At 38.4% G+C, this 19,178-nt stretch overlaps 1 protein-coding gene across 1 annotated transcript in view; it reads right to left on the bottom strand.

Moving 5' to 3' along the window:
• Positions 1-2,335: 2,335 nt before the first annotated feature.
• LOC119722777 (cyclin-dependent kinase 14-like) overlaps positions 2,336-19,178 on the bottom strand; it is a 63,164-nt gene continuing 46,321 nt past the window's right edge. The window contains exons 5-13 of the mRNA XM_038193087.1: positions 18,267-18,358; positions 16,755-16,929; positions 14,415-14,601; positions 11,546-11,666; positions 10,083-10,176; positions 9,856-9,919; positions 9,381-9,429; positions 5,497-5,636; positions 2,336-4,669 (exon numbers count right to left, since the gene is read on the bottom strand). Of these exons, the coding sequence (XP_038049015.1) occupies positions 4,611-4,669; positions 5,497-5,636; positions 9,381-9,429; positions 9,856-9,919; positions 10,083-10,176; positions 11,546-11,666; positions 14,415-14,601; positions 16,755-16,929; positions 18,267-18,358 (981 nt within the window). The 3' untranslated portion in view covers positions 2,336-4,610. The remainder of the gene's footprint in view (positions 4,670-5,496; positions 5,637-9,380; positions 9,430-9,855; positions 9,920-10,082; positions 10,177-11,545; positions 11,667-14,414; positions 14,602-16,754; positions 16,930-18,266; positions 18,359-19,178) is intronic.

Raw genomic sequence — 19,178 nt, 5'->3', positions numbered from 1 at the left:
GTATGGTAGCCACTAAGTTAAAACTTCAACATGTTAATTGGTTGGTAGGCTTATGCACCCTGAAGATTTTGAGTAATCATGTTGCTTCAAATGAAAAAAAATTATACATTAAAGTGTGTGAACAGTCACAGACTGTCAAAAAAAATCAATCCTCTTCCCTGCCATGCCTTTTACACAGGCTAGTCACCAACAGTCAGATCACATTTCAAGCAAGCACTATGACTAGTCAAATTCAGTCAACAGACACAGCAGGCAAGTGGTAGGCACAGCTGGCTTATCAATCACCTAGAATCAAAGCATAGCTGCAAGTTACATAAACAGTCACAGCCTGTCAATCCTGCTTTATGTAGGCAGGGAGCACTCAACAGTTAAAAACAGTCACTTGACTGATTTTGACTGAAAGGACAACTTTGCACAGAATGTATGTTTACAAATGATCCTCTATACCTACTTGTATAATTACAGAAATTAATGTGTTTATAAAGGACGGGTTACCAGCCAATCTGGCATGTATTATATTGCACAAGACTGGTTCTCAGCTTGGCACATCTGCTGAGCAAAACTTCTGCTTTAATAGCAGCTATGTACATGAAATTGACCCCAGTTGACCCAGGCCTAGGTGTGAGCGACGAAATCACCGGTGATGACAGGAAACTTGTGGGTCAAAAACTGGACATCATCGGGAGCAATGAACTTGGGCAAGGTACTTGAAGGGGACTCCCTTTGTCAAGAATCATGGAGCTATTTCAAACATCAGAGAAATGATGAGAATGTAATTCACAGGAAATCTAAGCATCTTATTCCAATCAGAGTACGGCCCCCTTTCATTCAGGATTTTTTATCAACAAGTTTTTGAAAGAAATTATACCAAAATGGTGCCCTAACTTTAAAAAAAAAAGTTCCCTTTTTTGGGGGTTAACAGATGATTTTTGAGAGAAAATTCCATCCAAAGATGATCACCCTTAAAAGCAGTCCTGAAGCCCATCGCCATTTTGAAAATGGACGCCTACGTTTCATTGCCAAATAGAGCCATTTTTGGTCCTAATATCACAGAAATACAAGCTTGCAGTCCTCTGCACGGCTTCCAACCATCTTTTATACAAATCATCAAGTTCACGGCTTTCAAAATGCTCTAATACCAGAGAATTTGAGGGCATGCGAATCGTGATTTGGCCGGCGTAGGCAATTTCAACCGATTTTATACTGGCCTGCACCCTTTAGGTAATCCACCTCCTAGGGGTGGTAAGAGCACTTAAGCCATGGGCCCTCCCCCCCCCCCCCCATTCCAAAAGTCCTAGATCTGTCCCAGTATCTGCACTTGACATAAGAGCCACCTGATCCAATTTCACAGGAGTTACTAACAGTTGGAAAGGTAATATGAACACACCAAAACATTGTTAAACATCAAGAAGTCTAAAAGCAGTAGATCACGTTTGAGTGGAATATATTTTATTCACTTTATTATAAAAAAAAGAGTCACCTCCATTAGTGTACTGTTGATTAATATTTTAAAATAAACATTGTGAAATCAATCTTGCTTCAATATATACAGTACTTTATATGCAAAATAATTGAAAAAAAAAGGAAAAAGTCAGCAATAGGTAATTATCAAGCCATTTTTGTCCATTGCACAAATTTCAAGCCTCTAAAAAAATACTGGTGATTTTTACACAACAGCTAGTGTGTGTTTACTTGCAATTTGTGAATTACTGGCAGAAGTTTACTGTTATAACCGGCACTGCAGATCAGAATTTTCGAGTCATCCATGCGACTCAATTGTCAAAGGAATGTTGGAATTTTTTTCGGACATGGGTTTGCTTAACATATTACCAGTGTCAAAATGCATACAGATTGGGGTTTGTTAAGATAAGCTGTGAAAATATGTTCATGTATGCTAACGCAAACGAAAGTGAAGAAAAATAATTCTCCTAAAAATACATGGATAAACTACTTACTGCACATCAACTGAAAACAAAAATGTTGCCAAAATATCTGTTGTTTTTAGTATTTTTTTTTATTTTTGTGTTTCACTGTTGCATTAGTTAGAGAATGGATTTGGATAAAAGCTTAACATTTGTTCTAGATCATGTTCGTGGCAGATGTGTTTTCATCATAAAAATGGGTACCTAATTTAAAAAAAAAAAAATAATTGATATCTGTGATTAAGTTTTATTGGACACTGAGTGAGTTGCGCATGTGCGTTTTAAAAAGTAATATTGTGCAGAACATTAAAAAAAATTCAAAATAGTAAAACTATACACCCATGATGACAATGTACATTTTTACAAAAAAAAATTATATACAACTTCCCTCGGCAGAAGGGAAAAAAAGTTCATTAAGTTACAGTTTAAGTTAATAGAAATATGCCTCCACCATCACCCAACCCCTAGAACCCAAATTTTGCTTTCACTATTAAAATTAAGCCAACAAAAATTTCAGTGTACATAAGTACTGAATGACAGCATTCGCAGAACATTTCTAGCACTGATCTGGCAAGATTTTGATTAATTGACCACTTGGTAAAAAAATAAATCAGGAAATCGACTGGTATGTTAAGTTAATCAATTGCTATGGCAATGCTTGTTCTCAGATTCGCATGTCAGCTTCACTCTCCAGGACCGTTCATATGCCATTGTTCAAAACTGTCAACAGAGGGCGCTATCCCAAGTTAACAGCAAACTGATCATACCCATGTGAATTCCACAGCAACCAATGTCTTGAATAGAACAATGAATATTTCCTCCAGCACATTACACTAGTATATTATTTTCAAACCGACAGGCAAAACAACTCTGCAAGTTAGGATTTCTGGAGCTTGCATAAATTGTGCAAATTAGGAAACGGTTTCATTAATAGTGTTTGCAGTGTCCGATACCTGCTTTTAAAATTCGAGACTAAATTTGAACTTGCCGACCAAGTTTGAAATATCGATGAGTTCATAGTGTCACAACGAGCTGGGGTGAAGACATCACAACTACATGTAGGTAGACTAATACGCAACATTATTTGCAGAAGATTAGCTAGTCAATATGTCCTTATGTCCAAATAGCATGAGGTAAATATTTCACACCCTTCAAATACCGGTAAGTCCTTGAAATGAGCAGCACTGACTTCTGGTGTGGTATGCCACCTAATCTCAAGCAAACTGTCGTATCAATGATTTGGTTTGAAGTTGTATCGCATAATGGCAACACACATATTGTTCAGACTACCAAATAATGGCCTGGTCTTACAACACAAAACTGTCTCAACTCATAATCCAATGTAAATTTAGCTCCTTTGATGGTCGAGCAAACCTTCAGTTTTCAAAAACAAATTTCAGTATCCGAGTAAAGATCTATAAATATCCGGAGTAAAGATGTAACAATTATTCTCAAGCAAAGGTTTTGAAAACCGTATCACAGATTTGGTCTCTTTGGTACACAAAAATAACTGTGAGTGAAAATAAAATGTTCTCTAGTAGAGTTATGTTATTAACATATCTAGTACAATGGTTGCCTGGCAACCAAGAAGGCTATTTTCATGGATATCTATTAGAGCAAGATCGGGCCCGAACTATAGTTAACCACAGTTCGACTAACTTCACTCGAACGAAGGATGATTGGCCTACTCTAGACGACTTTTTGGAACCGCAGCATGGTTGCACCGCTGGTTACCTTAATAGCCGCGCGCATCATAACGCACAACGGTGAGCCAGGACTTTTGACCATCGTTTGATGACAGGCGTTCGGGCGTTGCTATTTCGTGCGAAGGCATAAGCTAGGTCACAAACCAACCACAAGTCGACTCATGGCTCTCGCCCGTTCTTGCTTATTGTGTCACACATAGTTCTCCCCCATCATTATCTTAACAGGGGAATATGACAAACATCTGTACTTCCATACTTTTCACTTAAAGGTGCAAAAGAAAATTAATAATAAATAAACACAGTGGTGACTTTGGCCTTGCGCTGGCAACAAACTGTAGTTATAAACAAGTTATTGACAGATTAATTTACAACGAAGCGTCGTTAGAGTGTATATTAGTACAACAATAATGAACTTAATTGGCAGGCGAAATCCACAGCATTGCAAGTCACGAGCGTTCATTTTTGAAACCTTCCTAAATTTCACTCAGATGTCATCGTGTTGGCACCATATTCTCTACAAAAATGCTATGGCACTATATGTATAAAGCTCAACGTACATCTACTCGAGCAGATTGTTTTTCAAACAAAAATCTGCCGGAAAAAAGCTGGTTTGACTCTAACTACTGTGGATTTGTCCGAATTTCAACAGATTGGAACTTTTGAACAAATGGACGGTTCTTATGGTTTAGTATGTGGTTGTAAAGCATGATGTCTTCATTAACTTGCTGCTAACAATCTGGATATGTCCATCGGGTGAACTCCTTTGTCCGTTCTTCAAGTCAACTTTCTGGCTGGCCAGCTGCTGTATTTTGATGATCCAAAGCAGAGGTAAGTCCGACGGGAACTTCAGTTGGGCATTAGACTAAAGTTTTGGCAACAGTGCAGCAGGCGTGTGGGTGTTGGATGATTGGTTATAGATGATTCACAACCACCAATCAGGGAGGGACTTACATGAAGCCTTCGGCTGTTGGTAGAAGTCCACTCATTTTGTTGGCTTCTCCGGCTCCAACTTGACACCAGGAACGTTGAAAATGGATGCAACTGCAACAACGAAAGGAAGAGAAACGTTCTTTCAATGTTTAGCTTGTTCTTCGAGAACTGGTTATTACCAGAGCTGGTCTTTACTGACATCAGTTTTCTTTTGGAACAGAAACCCTTAACACTTTTTAGCTGTGGCATAGCAACTCGACAAATCATCATGTCTCTCCGTTAGTTAGTTAGTTTGTTAGTAACAAACGTTGACGTTGTCTAGTGCTCCTACATGTTTGACCGATTTCATCAAAACTTTGTCATAAGTATCAGTAGCCCGGCCCCAACATGTCACGTGACCAAACTGGGGTCAAAGGTCATCTTGGGGTCACTGGGGTCAAAAAGCTGATTTTTGTACTCGAAACACTATACTCCTTCCAGAAATAACATGGCACAATCACGTGACTCATGCATGAACATGCATTTGTTGGCCCGCAGCTTCCGAGATCCGATCGAGCTTGTTGTTTGTCTTGTGAAAAATGCATGAAGTGAGTCGGAGCAAAACTTTTATTGGGTCAAAGAAAAAACTAAAGACCACGGCTCTACTTAAACTTTTTCAACCTTAAAATATAAGAAATGAAATGGAATTTATGAGAGCTTCGGACTCATATCATGTGTCATCAAAATAAATTGGTTTATCTGGAAACTCATTTGTCCACGGTTTTCTAATGCGGCTACCTTAAATATTAACTAATTGGCATTACCTAAGTTATCGGCCGACGATATGTGACATTTTAGCAGCATTTTCTGTTTAATATTAGAGTTATCCTCGATACATCTCAAACAACACCAATGTTTATAAACAGCAGGATTTAAAGTGAAATCCTTTGGGTACTTACTGTCGGGAAGGTCGTGTATTTTAGCTGGCAGGTTGCTGAAGTAGTGATGCTTCATGGCATCTGTGGTGGATATTCTCCTCTTAGGATCCAACTGCAGGAGATTTTTGGCAAGATCATCACCGCCGTAACTGACACACAAACTGCAAAGTACACAAATAAACAAACACATACTCTGAAACATCAGTATAACAAAAGTTCCGAGCACTGCATAAAATGTTTGCATTTTACCATGTTGCTGTTACTATTAATTATTTTCTACTATCGTTAAAGCTGTCTAAATGTTAAAGCTGTCTAAGTATGTAAATTTTAAAAATATATCAAGATGTGTTTTCATTGTTTGCTGAATTAAATGTATCACCTGGATTAATGGTCTTTTCAAAACAATTTTTTTTCCACAGAAGTTAAGATTCCACAATTTCAATTTGTATTGCTGTATAATGAAATAAAATCCGGCGGCAACTTGTGCTTATGACTCAAAATAAAAACATCGCAAAATGCCAAGCGGCGTTGCTTTGTGCTCTGCGTTTGTTGGATTCGCGGTCTCCCCCGGTGTAAAACTATGTTTAAAAATGCCCTATCTGGACAAACTCTCAGTGCTGAGATTGTTTTCAAAAGTTTGAGCAATATGCTCCAGAGAAAGCTGTGGAAAATTGGGACCTAAGACTTGTTTTTTGGCTTTTTTTTAAATCAAAGTGTCATCTTTATAGTCTTTAACTTTTACATGGGATAATCGATATATCAAATATCCTCGATATTGGATTTCCGATATATATCGATTATTGAAAATTCTAATATTGAAAATTCTAATATTGACGGTGCTTGCATGTTGCCATTGTATTTTCTTTCTTTTTTGTGAACCTACAGTTGTCATAGCATTAGCCTTGAAAAAAGAAATATTTGTTGCCACATTCACGAAAAGGAAAGAAAACTCCAGGTTGCGTGTTAGCTTCTCTGCAGGTAGTTTCCTGCGAGTGGTCATGGCTTGCACATGTTTCCTGCACGTTCAGTGCGTACCACTCACACAACAGGTGTTTGTAAAACAAAACTTGTTTGTTTCAAAGGACAGTGAGTTTCTAGCATTGTGCAATCCAACCCTAGGATTTCCTTAACAAACTTGGCCCCAAAAAGTGACAAACTTCCGGAGTTTTGAAAACTTATTCACGAGCAAGGTTGTTGTACATGTACGTGTATTTTTTTGAACGAATTTAGCTTACAGGTTATGATTGGAGTAGCATTTACAAGCTTAACTATCGAACTAAACAGTTTGCATATTGATAAACCCTTCATCAGATCCAAACCTTTTTTTGGTGAAATGTACATGTACATGCCAGACACATTAATGAGCTGCCATTGGAAGAGTTAATGTGATACATCACTAATGATGTGACATCTAATGAGCAGAAAACAATTACAGACCAAACTAAGGTACCACCACCTTATCGACCTTGTACATGTACGTCACGTGGTCAGACGCACATGTACATCTACATACAGGGCGAGTTAAAAAAAAATGAAACCCAAATGTCAGGACTATTTGTTTTAGTGAAGCTCTGCATGTAACACTTTCAAAGTCTAGCACAAGAAAGCCCAATTCATAAGCTTTCTTTTAGTACAAGAATTGTTCAAATCACTCATGTACTTTTCAAGTTACAGAGTTTTAAACACAACCACCGTCTTAAAGTTCTGTCCACGGATCACAAAAAAGGTGTGCGTTCTTTCATCAAAACGAAAACAATTCACTCACATCCCTATGTGATTTGTTTCGTTTTGCTGAAAGAACACTGAACTATTTTGTGATCCGTGGACAGAACCTTAGAACGGTGGTTGTGTTTAAAATTCCGTAACTTAAAAAGTACATGAGTGATTTGAATCATTCTTGTACTAAAAGAAAGCTTATGAATTGGGCTTTTATATCCTATAATTTCAAAGTGCTACATGCAGAACTTCACTAAAACAATGGTCTTGACATTTGGGTTTCGTTCTTTTTGACTCACCCTGTATACATTAGATTTTATGGAATTGCCCCCCAAGGAGAAAATCATTCCCCAAAACTGAGTCCACTTTTGTACGAGACACAGAAAACTTCCCGGTTGAAAGTTCAGAAAGAAATCAGGTCAGTTTTTCCTGTTTGCATGGGGAGGGAAGAGGGATAATATTACAATAACCAGCATGCCAGCTACCATGGATCTCCATTTCCTTTATCAAAATGGCAACTCATGCCAACTCGCTGGCATACTTCTGTCTGGGTGTGGTTTCATGGTCTTTGGACTTGACAGATACTGCTTCTATGGGTTCATGGAGGTACGCGGGTCAACGACATCATGCAGACCAAAACATAAACATTAAATGAGACTTGAAAGGTTTGCATGGTGGACAAGAACAAAGAATGGAAGATTTGCGGTAACACCATGTGAAAACAAATCACAGTTCTGAAAACTCAATGTTACAAATTTCCAACGTGAAATGCAGTGTTAAAAGAAATCTGTTACTGACAAAAATGAGAGTGAAGTTCAGTGAGTTGTTAACAATAGACTTGCAAATGCAAGAAATTTCTTCAAGACAATGACAAGACGACATGGAATGAGAGAAAAAAAATGCGAGCTTTTCCAGAGTTTATCATTTGGGTTGAAATTTTACCAGTTCAGGTAAAACTGTCCATTACTTAACATGTTTCCACTTTTTTTCCATACACATCACTCCAAAGTGAGGGGGAAAAAACGAATTTCATGTGCAAAAAATATCTCGGAAAAACCAAACACATTACTTAAAAGTAACCAAAAAAACATGGATGTTCATGTAAAAAAAAATCGGAAAAACCTACACAAAATGGTCTTTCCACAAATTCTACTTTGGTTTCTGGGATTTCCGTTCCATTTGTATGAAAGTTCCTGTGGTCAGGGTCTATCATTTCCTATTCAAAACCATAATCGATGTCTGGAAAATTCTTCTACCAAAAACCCACAATTGCCAAATTCCTACAGCGACATTTGTGAAGTACGGTATGTGTACATGTACATGTACCGTCGAATGAATGAATGAATGAATGAATGAGGCACCACTGGGCCGATTTCAAAATGAGGGTTTGTGGGTATAAGAAAAGAGAACACAATTTGCCTCACAGTGCTGTTTGTTGCACTTCAACCGGACATTCTGTTGACAAGTTATAGCTATTTGAAGTTTGCATTTGTCGACATATCAAGAAAGTGAAATACTGAGAAAAAGGCCTTCAAAGTTTTGTCTGTTTTGTAGTCATGAATATGAAAGATGCTTAATGTTTTTTCTGAAAAACACTTTTACTCCAAGATTTGTATAGCATTTCTTTAAAATATGTGTATTACACATATCAAAGACTATAAACATCAATAAATCTGAAAATTGGAAAAAAATCTTCAACATTATTTTTTTTACATTTTTCTCCATTTTGGCCTGTGCCCAGTTCTGTCTCATTTTGCAAGAACGCCTCACATATAACGAATAATCAAAAACCTAACTTTACATCATTTTCCTCGATTCCCCAAAGGCTACCTCTGACCAAATTACTTTTATATCGTCACAACCACCCCGAAGTACATGTAAACTTTCACCTATTCATCCCCGACATTGTGGGAATCACCAGTTTTAAAATTAGCGTTCACCGGATCAAGGATCAGTAACCAGTCACTTTCATTTTCGTCTTTTAAAAGCAATATCAGGAGGAAGTCTGAAGGAGAGAAAAGGAAACTCAAATTCTGTGACCGTGATATGTTTGCAAGCATGATCTGTTCATTCTGCAATTGTTTTCTTAGTTGAAGGGTGCTGAAATAATAATCTGAAATACTTAGGCGTCGGTCGTTTTGCTGTTGAAAGTTCAGCGCATTTTCCTTATCTTTGTTGCAAGCGCTTACCTTGGTATGACTTCACACAGTGTCCTAGGCGGGTGCATTTTGGCTGTAACTGTGGGCAAAGATTAAAAATAAAAGTATTGCTTTCACTTTCTGTTTAAGATTCAGAGAACATTTATTCATATCTATTAATAGTTCCCAGTAGTTCCCTACATAAACTCGCCTTTGCAAGAAACTGTATCTATAATGCAGGCATGCAAAAGGGAATTAAAAAAAGAAGAAGATAACCTCAAACCGCACAAGATTTGTGTACAGTGTATTTCAAGTTGTAATTGCATTCATGAGAAGTAAAAAACAAGGAAATCAGCGGATCCGAGGAAAAGGTAGATGCCTGATTATTGTGTACAAACGCTATGTGATGTGGAATAGAAGAACAAAAAGAGAAAGAACAACAAAAAAGAACAATCCACACAAAAACAAAAGCTGTTCAGGAGTCTCCCCAAAAGCCGACGATACACAGAATGAACCACCAACTAACCTGTTTTGTAGTTTGGCAGTCTTGACACACCAGGCCATGTGTCCTCAGTTGGCGTTCCCAAAACCTACAAATTGGAAGTAAAAAAAAAAGACAAAGATATCAAGAACTGACCTGCTTGTCGTTGCAAAACAACAGCATCTCTGAGAATTCAGACTGAAGAATAACACAAATTTACACAAAGCGGGGGAAATTTTTTAAAGAGTAAAAACAAATATTGCTGAACCCACCTTGAATATTCTCTCTAGCTGGTCCTTGAAATCTTTCATTCCTGGAAACGCTGGGTGACCCCTCAACATCTCAACGAATATACAACCCACACCCCTGAAAGAAAATCCATACCGTCCACAAAATTAAACCCTTGATTCACTTGATAAATGTGCATACTTTCAAAGTTTGAAAATTTAAAGCCATGAAAATGATTAATTATTAGATTTTTGTCCTTAACCTTAACTCCTATGCAAACATACAAGTTGTCTTTTCAGTCAAAATCAACCAAGTAACTGTTTTCAACAGTTAAGAGCTCCCAGCCTACATAAAGCAGGATTGACTGGCTGAGACTGTTTATGTAACTTGACACAGCTATGCTTTAACTGCAGGCGATTGATAAGCCAGCTGTGCCTACCACTGGCCTGTTTGTGTCTGTTGGCTGAATTTGACTTGTTACAGTGCTTGCTTGAAATATGATCTGACTGTTGGTGACTAGCCTGTGTAAAGAGATTGATTTTTTTGACTGTCTGTCCCTGTTCAGATAGCAGGAGGGTTAATGCGAACAATTTAATATCAGGTTGTGCTTCATTTGACAGTTCAAATTTGATATGGTGTACAAAAACTTGCAAAACTTCTCAATGAAATTTAGCAAGAGAATTTGCACAGCAAGGCAACTATATTGTAAGTATTTCAAACAAAGAAGCCTTAACTCACAGAATTTTTTATTTGCAAAAGAATTTTTTATTTGCAAGTTTTTTTTACAGAATTTTTTATTTGCAATTAAGTTTTTACATGCAAAACTTCTCAATGAAGGTTAGAAAGAGAATTTGCACAGCAAGGCAACTTTATTGTAAGTATTTCAAACAAAGAAGACTTAACTCACAGAATTTTTTATTCAAAAGAAAGCAAGCGTACTATAGGCACTAATTCTGAGGAGAATGAAAACAAAAATCAGCTTAGGCCAAAAAAATAAATAAGTCGGTCTCTGGTCAGCGCGCGTGTCGATTTTAATCATGCGCGTCGATCTTTTTTTTCCCCAAAATGTTCCGCGGTAGCTCCAACAGCACCTATTTCCGCACCTCCTCAATTTTTTTTTACCAAAGAGCACCAAGGAATGGGAAATTGCACCAAGGCAAATGATCGAAAGCACCAAGGCAAATTATGGAGGACACCAATGTACATGAGAACACCAAAAAAGCAAAATAGTACCCCACCTTGTCTGTACAATCCAAGCGTGAAGAAAAAAAAAACGTCACCGTGTCAATTCCGGAACTTTGGTCTGACCAGAGACCGAATATTTTTTTTTTGGCCTTATTTATGAAAAATACAAAAAAGAGTACAATGTATACTAAAGCAAGACACCACACACAGATATAAAAAAAAGAAGAAGTTGAATACACTTCTACTTGGGTGAATTTCACCGCATGTTATTTCATGTCTGAACACTTCCTATCGAGACTCTTCCGGTGTAGGCCTAACTCACCAGATGTCGAGTTGTGTGGAATAGTTGGTGGACCCCAGCAGCACATCTGGCGGCCGGTACCATAACGTGACCACTTCATGAGAGTACGTGTTGCTGGGAATGGACTTGGCTCTGGCAAGACCTGCAACAAAAACCAACGGAACAAGAGAAAAACAAAATTTAAAGGGAATATACATCATTGGCTTTTGCTGCAATTTTCAGAAATGAACTATTTGAGGGGTTAGTATAATAGATCAAATATTGTTTAACTGACATGTTTGAAGTTTTGTGTTACGAAAATGCTTGAAAAACCAAGAAAAACAAAAATGTTGAAGTAGTCTGGTTCCCTGACTCCACTAAAGATAAAATGGATCAATTTATAGATGTCAGAAAATTGTAAGGTAAGGGAACCAGTCTAGCCGGCCTGCACCCGTTCATGAACATGTAACCAATAGCAAACAAAATTTGGACTGAAATTCTTTTTGTAAATTTGGAGCAGTAGTTGAAAAATAGTTAGGTTTTTCCAACGGTGGTCGGCCGACCACCGTTGGAAATGTATACACAAATACAATTTTCTTGAAAATGACTTGACACCAGGTGCCATAATTTTAAAGGATGCTTTAGGCTGGCATTTACCAACATCCTAGTATGGTATTTCATAAAAACTTGGTAGTTTTATTTTTCGATATTGGCAAATGTTGTATATTCCCTTTAATAATGGCTTTTGTGAAGATATTTCTATTGTAATGCAGGAATGGAAGACTGCACTGTGTGATCACTCAGGAGAGCTACAATGTGCAGTGCGTGTTTATGGTGTAAATCGAGGGGAAAATGTGCAACATCATCGATGAGTTGAGGACAGGAACCAAATCAAGGACGACTTCGACTAGAACACGTGTACAAAACCAATGAGAGCTGTTGCGAAAAAGTTAGTGTAAACAAAGGAAAAGGGAAGAGGAACAATAGCAAATCCTCCTTTACACCCTAAACAAGCCTGTCACGACAGATCTATGTGGGGGTGTGTATGGCACAGTGTACGCACGACTAAAGTAGATTAATATGTGCAGGAAATACCGACGCAGCAGCAATGGCCCTGCTTCACTGGGAGCACACACAAGACAGATTCTTCATCTTGTCATTTATGTCATTCCACTCATTTCTTTGTTCAACATACCTTGATTAAAGGTGTGCAAAGTAGTGGTGGGATGAAAATCCGGATTTAAGAAAATTCGGTTTGAATTCCACTATTCGGTTTGGAATTTGGAAAATGGATATTCGAAACCAACGTTAACAAAATTAAGCCTTCCATTTTTTTTTTGTGACACAAGTTGAAGTAAATATCTGGAACATCCCCAAATTTGCTCCATGGTCTCTGACTGAATCTGCATTCACTCGCTTATGGTCTTCTAAGTTCATGAATAGCCTGCTCATTCGACTGATGAGAGAGTTCCCACACATTTTTTTTTCACACATACTGGAATTTGTATCCTTGTGGAGACATTCCTTTGTTCTCGTGTACTAAAGTTTTCGAGTTTCAAAATGCTCTTATTTTAACCAGAATTACTCTCCTTGGCTGAAATTTGGACTTAATATCCCTTTTCTAAAACTCTTCCATTTGCGACAGATCAACATAGCTTGGAAATTCGTAGTTTTTTAGTAAAATCCATATATCTATTTCGTGAAAACCTTGTGGAGACGTATTCATCTATAGAAATTGCCCTGTGAAGACGGATACAATCTTTTGTTCCCTATTGTACACACGTCTCCAGAGGGAACGGTGTATCAGATCACCATCACCGCTCTGGAGTTTGTTTTTTTGTAAAGGCCTAGTGGTCACTGAATCCCGCATAAAATACCCAATTATCGTGGAGGGCATTGCATGTGGCACCTCGCTCGTCACTTTTTGTTGGCGTTGACTGTGAGCTGAATGGAACTTCTGGTGAAATCGGATAACCGTTAAATTTGGTGTGAAAATAATTAGGATAACCGGATTTTGAAATCTCTGACTTCTCCCACCACTAGTGCAAAGTCACTCAGTCCCCCCTTTTAGCTTTATTCTAATTATGTGATTTGTAAGATAAAGCCATGTTACTTTCTAAATAATCCCCGATTGCCATTATTCAGGTTTTCATCATTTCTAATGTTACTAGCAATATGGTTTTGAGCATGATCGTTACCCTTCTAGTACATAAAACTTTATGGCTTCTGACTAGCAAACTATGAAAAAAACTGTCGAGAAAACTCGTAGACAGCCATCCTAAAGCTAGGTCATTCAGTTGTCAAAATCCTGCTTCACTCACTTTCTTTGTTGAACCTTACAGAGTTTTTGTTTGGGTTAAAGCTATAGTCCATCATTTGCAGCCATCCGAAAAGTAACTGGTGTAATTATTGTTGAAAAACATACTTGGTTGAAAGATAGTAAGGGAACTAAACTCCCTGTGAAATTATTCTTCCTGGCAAGCTGTCATTTTTAAGTAATCAACGAAAGAAGGCATTTCCAACGGTGATTCTTAAGAAGCACCGTAGGAAAATTTAAATTAGTAGTTCGTTTTGTTATTCAGCGCAGCGCGCACAAGTATTGGAACGACGCACACGCGCGCGCGGTTGTTATAATTCGTCGGATCAGTGCGCGACGTCGCGTATAGCTGCAATTCAAAACAATTCAAAACATGATTCAGTAACTTTTGATTTGAAATTGAGGTCTTAGAATGCTGTTTTTCTCGGAATGTACAGCTGAAGCTTAGCTGAAACTTCATCAGGTTAGTTGCTCAGTATCCTTCATTAGATTTTGAACTCTTTTGTTGCTACAAACGAACAAAATGCACAAATTACAAATGATGGACTGTAGCTTTAAGCCTTTAGTTTCCCAGTCACAAGGCTGAAAACTCACCGAAGTCTGCCAGCTTGAGTTCCCCGACCTCACTGATCAGGATGTTCTGTGGCTTCATGTCTCGATGGAGTATCCGCCGATGATGGCAGAAGGACAGGCCCCGCAACAGCTGGAAGAGAAACAGCTGGACGTTGTGGGGGTTCAGCCCGCCCGGGTGCTTCTCCAGGTAGGTGCTGAGGTCGGTGTGCTGTGGGTCAAAGGTTAGAGGTCAGAAGTAATCAGAGCTATAGCTGCATCCGAATATCTTGTCTACGGCTATATTGGTGCACCCAAGCAAATATATTCCCATTGACAATAGTGATAATTGCCCATACTTCAAAATTCTTTTAAAAATACTCAGAACTCTCACAGGTGTTCAGGCTGCACAGAAAAATGATGATGAACATGTCATCTTTCATTTTCTTTTCAATTTTTGGTGGGTTGACCGATGACTTTTTGAGAAATTCTCACCCAAATGAGACAAACCATAAAACGAGTGATGTTTCCCAAAGTGGAAAAGTAGCCATCCTGAAAAATAGATCCCTCCACAACATGGTTAAAAAGCACCACTTTCGGGCCAGGTTGCATCCAAAATGTTCTGAATTGGAAGCCCAAGTCCGTGCCAGAGGTGTATTGCCATATGTCTTCAATTTCCCTTTTCCATGGCTATTAGAACTCTCTAACATAGAAGAATTTTGACTGTATAACTTGTATTCATGAGCTCGGCGGACGGATTTTGGGCCTATTTACTTGGTGAGGCTCTGATGAATGATCATTATTCGCGATCGAATGCACGCAAAGAATTCTTCATAAAGACGATGTAATTTACACATTCGCAGTTTGTGGAATTGCCAATGATTTGTGAATCTGGGAAACGTTGAATAGTGAATCCTCAGCAATTTAACAAAGTATTTGTTGGGAATGCTTCGTAAAATTGATGTGAACATAAGTGTCTAGGTTTGCAACAATTAAAATGAGACTTCAATTTTCAGACCAAATGAACATCGCATTTGCACACTTGGCCTAACGTTATTGGGATTAGATGTTAAGTAATAAAAGATTGTCCTGATAACCATGCAAGAGAGTTCAAATCAGTTTTAAGCCGTACTCTAAATTAAGCCGATGTTTCGCAAATCCTCCTGAGAGTCTCACAGCAGACAAACACGTGTATGTTCAAACATGCAGACAAAAACGAGCAATTACATTTGGCCATCTTGGTCAGAACGGTAAGCAAAACGAATTCTCACAAATAAAAAACCCAATTATCGTAATTTGAATCTGGCCTCCCTGCGTATTGCTTCCATGTACTATGTGTATTTGCACTGTATTGATCACTCTCAGTAAAAGGCTAACAACATTCTGGTCAGGAAACACGTGAGTGTTTTGTTTTTCAGATCTCCACGTGACCTTTAAATCCTACTCTCTGTGCATCCTGATAAATATCCTTCAGTGCCGACTGGCTGGCTCCAGCACAATATAGACTCAAAAACAAAGTCCCTGAGTGCTAGATATGACAATAAAATATGCATGTGTGTGAAGATGTATCTCTCTACATACGTCTTATTAAGATCCGTAGAGAAAATGGACTGAGTTGTCGCTATTGTTACACGTGACGCAAATTGCCGTTGAATGGTAATGCGGTTTGTTTCCCACAAAGCGGCGAACTTTCACATTTTCACAATTGGCCTTGCGTTTGTCACTCATTTGCCTGAGTGCCGGACGGCGCCGCGACTTCATTATCGAAAATGTCATTGTGGGAAAAAAAATAGAAGATAAAATGGACATTTTCAACCCTTAGCAAAAAGTAATGGACAATGTACGTGTGGGTGTTTGTACGTACATGTACATTGTTTGACATTCTGTTTGACACTTGGTTTGACTTCCTAGAAGGATTTGTTTACAGTAAGAGCCTCTAACTCGAAATTAGCTCTGGCGACTTCCAATTCTATTTTATTTTTTTTTGGTTGTAGATATTCAAAGGCTGGTATAATCACAAATCTCCCATATCCCACTTTCAAGATTGAGCCCAGAAAGGAAACAGCAATGACAGACAATGTTAAAGTACTCTCTTTGTGTGATCTTGTAACCTTTCTTGACTTCCATGTGAACCTTTTTAGTCCTTACGTGTACTCATATTTCAGTTTTTCTTATTAGTCTTTGTGATTTGTATAAAATAATTTGCATTTTGTAATTTATTTATTTATTAATTTTTTTTTGGTCAATCAATCCACAACTCAGGCTCCAGGCTGCAAACAGAGAGAGTGAAAAAAAAAAAAAAACGGAAAAAAAAAAAAAAAAAAACCGAAAAAAAAAAAAAAAAAAAAAACGGAAGAAAAAAAATTCAAAACCGAGCCTACTTACCACATACTCAATGACAAACGTTAGCGTCGTCTTCGTGTGGATGATGTCATGCAGACAGACGATGTTGGCGTGCTTCAGGCCCTTGAGCAACGACGCCTCGCGGATCGCAGTGAAGGGCGCCCCCTCGTCCTGCTGCAGACGGATCTCCTTCAGCGCAACTACCTGCTTGTTGACGCTGGGCAAAACAACAAAAATTGCACATCATTAACGTTGGAATGTCGATGCTCTGCTCAGCTGAAATTCTTTTTAATGGATTTTCACCTATAAAAAATGTCCTGACTCCTGACTAATCACACACAAAAACATCTATACTGAAATTTGTATCCTTTTGGGGACATTTCTTTGTTCTCGTGTACTAAAGTTTTTGAGTTTGAAAGTACAGTTTCAAAATGCTCTTATTTGAAACGGAATTAATTTCTTTGGCTGAAACTCAGACTTAATATCCCTTTTCTAAAACTCTTCCATTTGCGACAGATCAACCCACCTTGGAAATTCCTAGTTTTGGAGTAAAATCCATATATCTATTTCATGAAAACCTTGTGGAGACGTATTCATCTATAAAAGTTGCCCTGTGGAGACGTATACAATGTTTTGTTCCAATATTGTGTGCATGTCTCCAGAGGGCACGGTGTATCAGATCTATGTCCTTCCATTACAAAATCTGGCTGCGCACTGTTTTGTGTGCAGACAAACTGTACAGTCACCCAGAAAAAAGTCAATACAATGCATTTTCGATTCAAATAAAAATAAATAACCAAGAATCATTTCGCTGAAGATATAACGTCACATTTAAAACAACTCTCGGACATAATTGATGTGAATAATTTTCTTAGTACCCGCTTGTTTGCAATTGTACATCAATTATTCAGGGACGTGTCAAGTGAATTTCAAGTAAACAACCCGGCTGTAATTGTGTTTCGTCTTTCAAGCGCTTCTCACTTATGCGACACTTTGAGCGCATCTCATAAATGTTTCAACGCGTTCACTTTTGGTTACGGTTGACAGATATTAGGGACGATTAGAAATGGTACGTGCAAGGGTTATATTAGCACGGCAGATAGGCGATGGGATTGTGCCTTTGATGATACAAGCATGGCATTTGGCACACAGTCAGAGTATGTCATGAGAAAGATATTTGGCTATAGGGCCATCGCAGATTTGTCCTTTGAAAAACAAGCAATGGCAGCCATTTTGAAAATTTTGGAAAAAAAAGCTAGTGCATGTGCCTAATTTCATAGAGCTGCTTAACAGTTAGCAGAAAAGTTGTGCTTACTATAGCAGAAAATCATGCTACTGCTTAAGCACTATTTCATGGTGTTGACGTGCTAACGGTTGGCGCTCATGGAGATTTCTATTGTTACGTCACTGATTTATGCAATTTGTTCCTCAGCGGTTAAGCGTGCTTATGCTGTGCTTACTGCTTACAGTCTCTATGAAATAGATGGAGGCTCTGTAAGCACAAAATCGGCTGTTAAGCAGTGCTATGAAATTGGGCCATGGTTGTAGACTTACCTGCTTATCGCTTTAAACACTTTGGCGTATGATCCCTCTCCTAGAGGACCGATTTTCTTGTAAGTTTCCAACTTGCCAAAAGGGGAGCATGACTGTTGAATAAGCAAAACAAAGGAAGAAGTTATCAAACAAATCAGGCTTTGTAAAAAAAAAAAACACAGTCCAATTTCCCACATGGAGTTGTGATGTCACAGCGATTCGCGCCGCTCATTCACAAATGTTGAGCTCGTATCAAAATTTGCAAATTTCGCTGTGAACATTGCGCAGCTCGATATTCACTTAGCATTCACACGAAGTACAAGTATGAACTTTAGCTCAAAACTAGGATACAGCTGTATGTACAACACTTGTACAAACCTTGCAAGACGCGAAAGTCACCCTTCTTTGGATCTCCGGAGGTTTATCGTCAGTCGGCAAATACAAACTGGTCGCTCTGGGCTTGTTGTTATTGTTCACATTACAAGCCGCACATATAGCCAGGTTCGGCATCTTTGTATATAACTCGCTGTATACGACAGCTCACTGATAGAAAAATACTTCCTTTGTTTTAGAATCGCCGCAGACTACTGAATGTCCGTTGATAACGCTGGAGCTTTTTATAGGCAACTTCCAATTTGGAACAGGAAGTCGGTCCAGATAGTTAGCGGACGATTGCAGGAAGGAGATCTGATTAGTGTGCCGCTGGGATGGCGCGACCTTGTTTGTTTTGGACCGTTTGTAATTTTATCAGTGAGGTAACTATTAGCCAATGGGATCGCGCCAGTACGCATATTGATGAGTTCAGAGGATGTCGTAAAAATGTGTACACGTTGGAATTAGACTGGTGTGGTGTTTTGTTCAGGTTGGTTGGGACAAGTTCAGACTGGTTGTCAAAATATGGGTCAACTCAAGTCAGCTCTATTATTAGGTTGG

This window comes from Patiria miniata, unplaced genomic scaffold, assembly GCF_015706575.1.
Source record: "Patiria miniata isolate m_02_andy unplaced genomic scaffold, ASM1570657v1 HiC_scaffold_16, whole genome shotgun sequence".
NCBI classification, from domain to species: domain Eukaryota; kingdom Metazoa; phylum Echinodermata; class Asteroidea; order Valvatida; family Asterinidae; genus Patiria; species Patiria miniata.
Note: the sequence above shows the minus strand (reverse complement) of the source record. Positions and strands in the feature narration are given on the sequence as shown.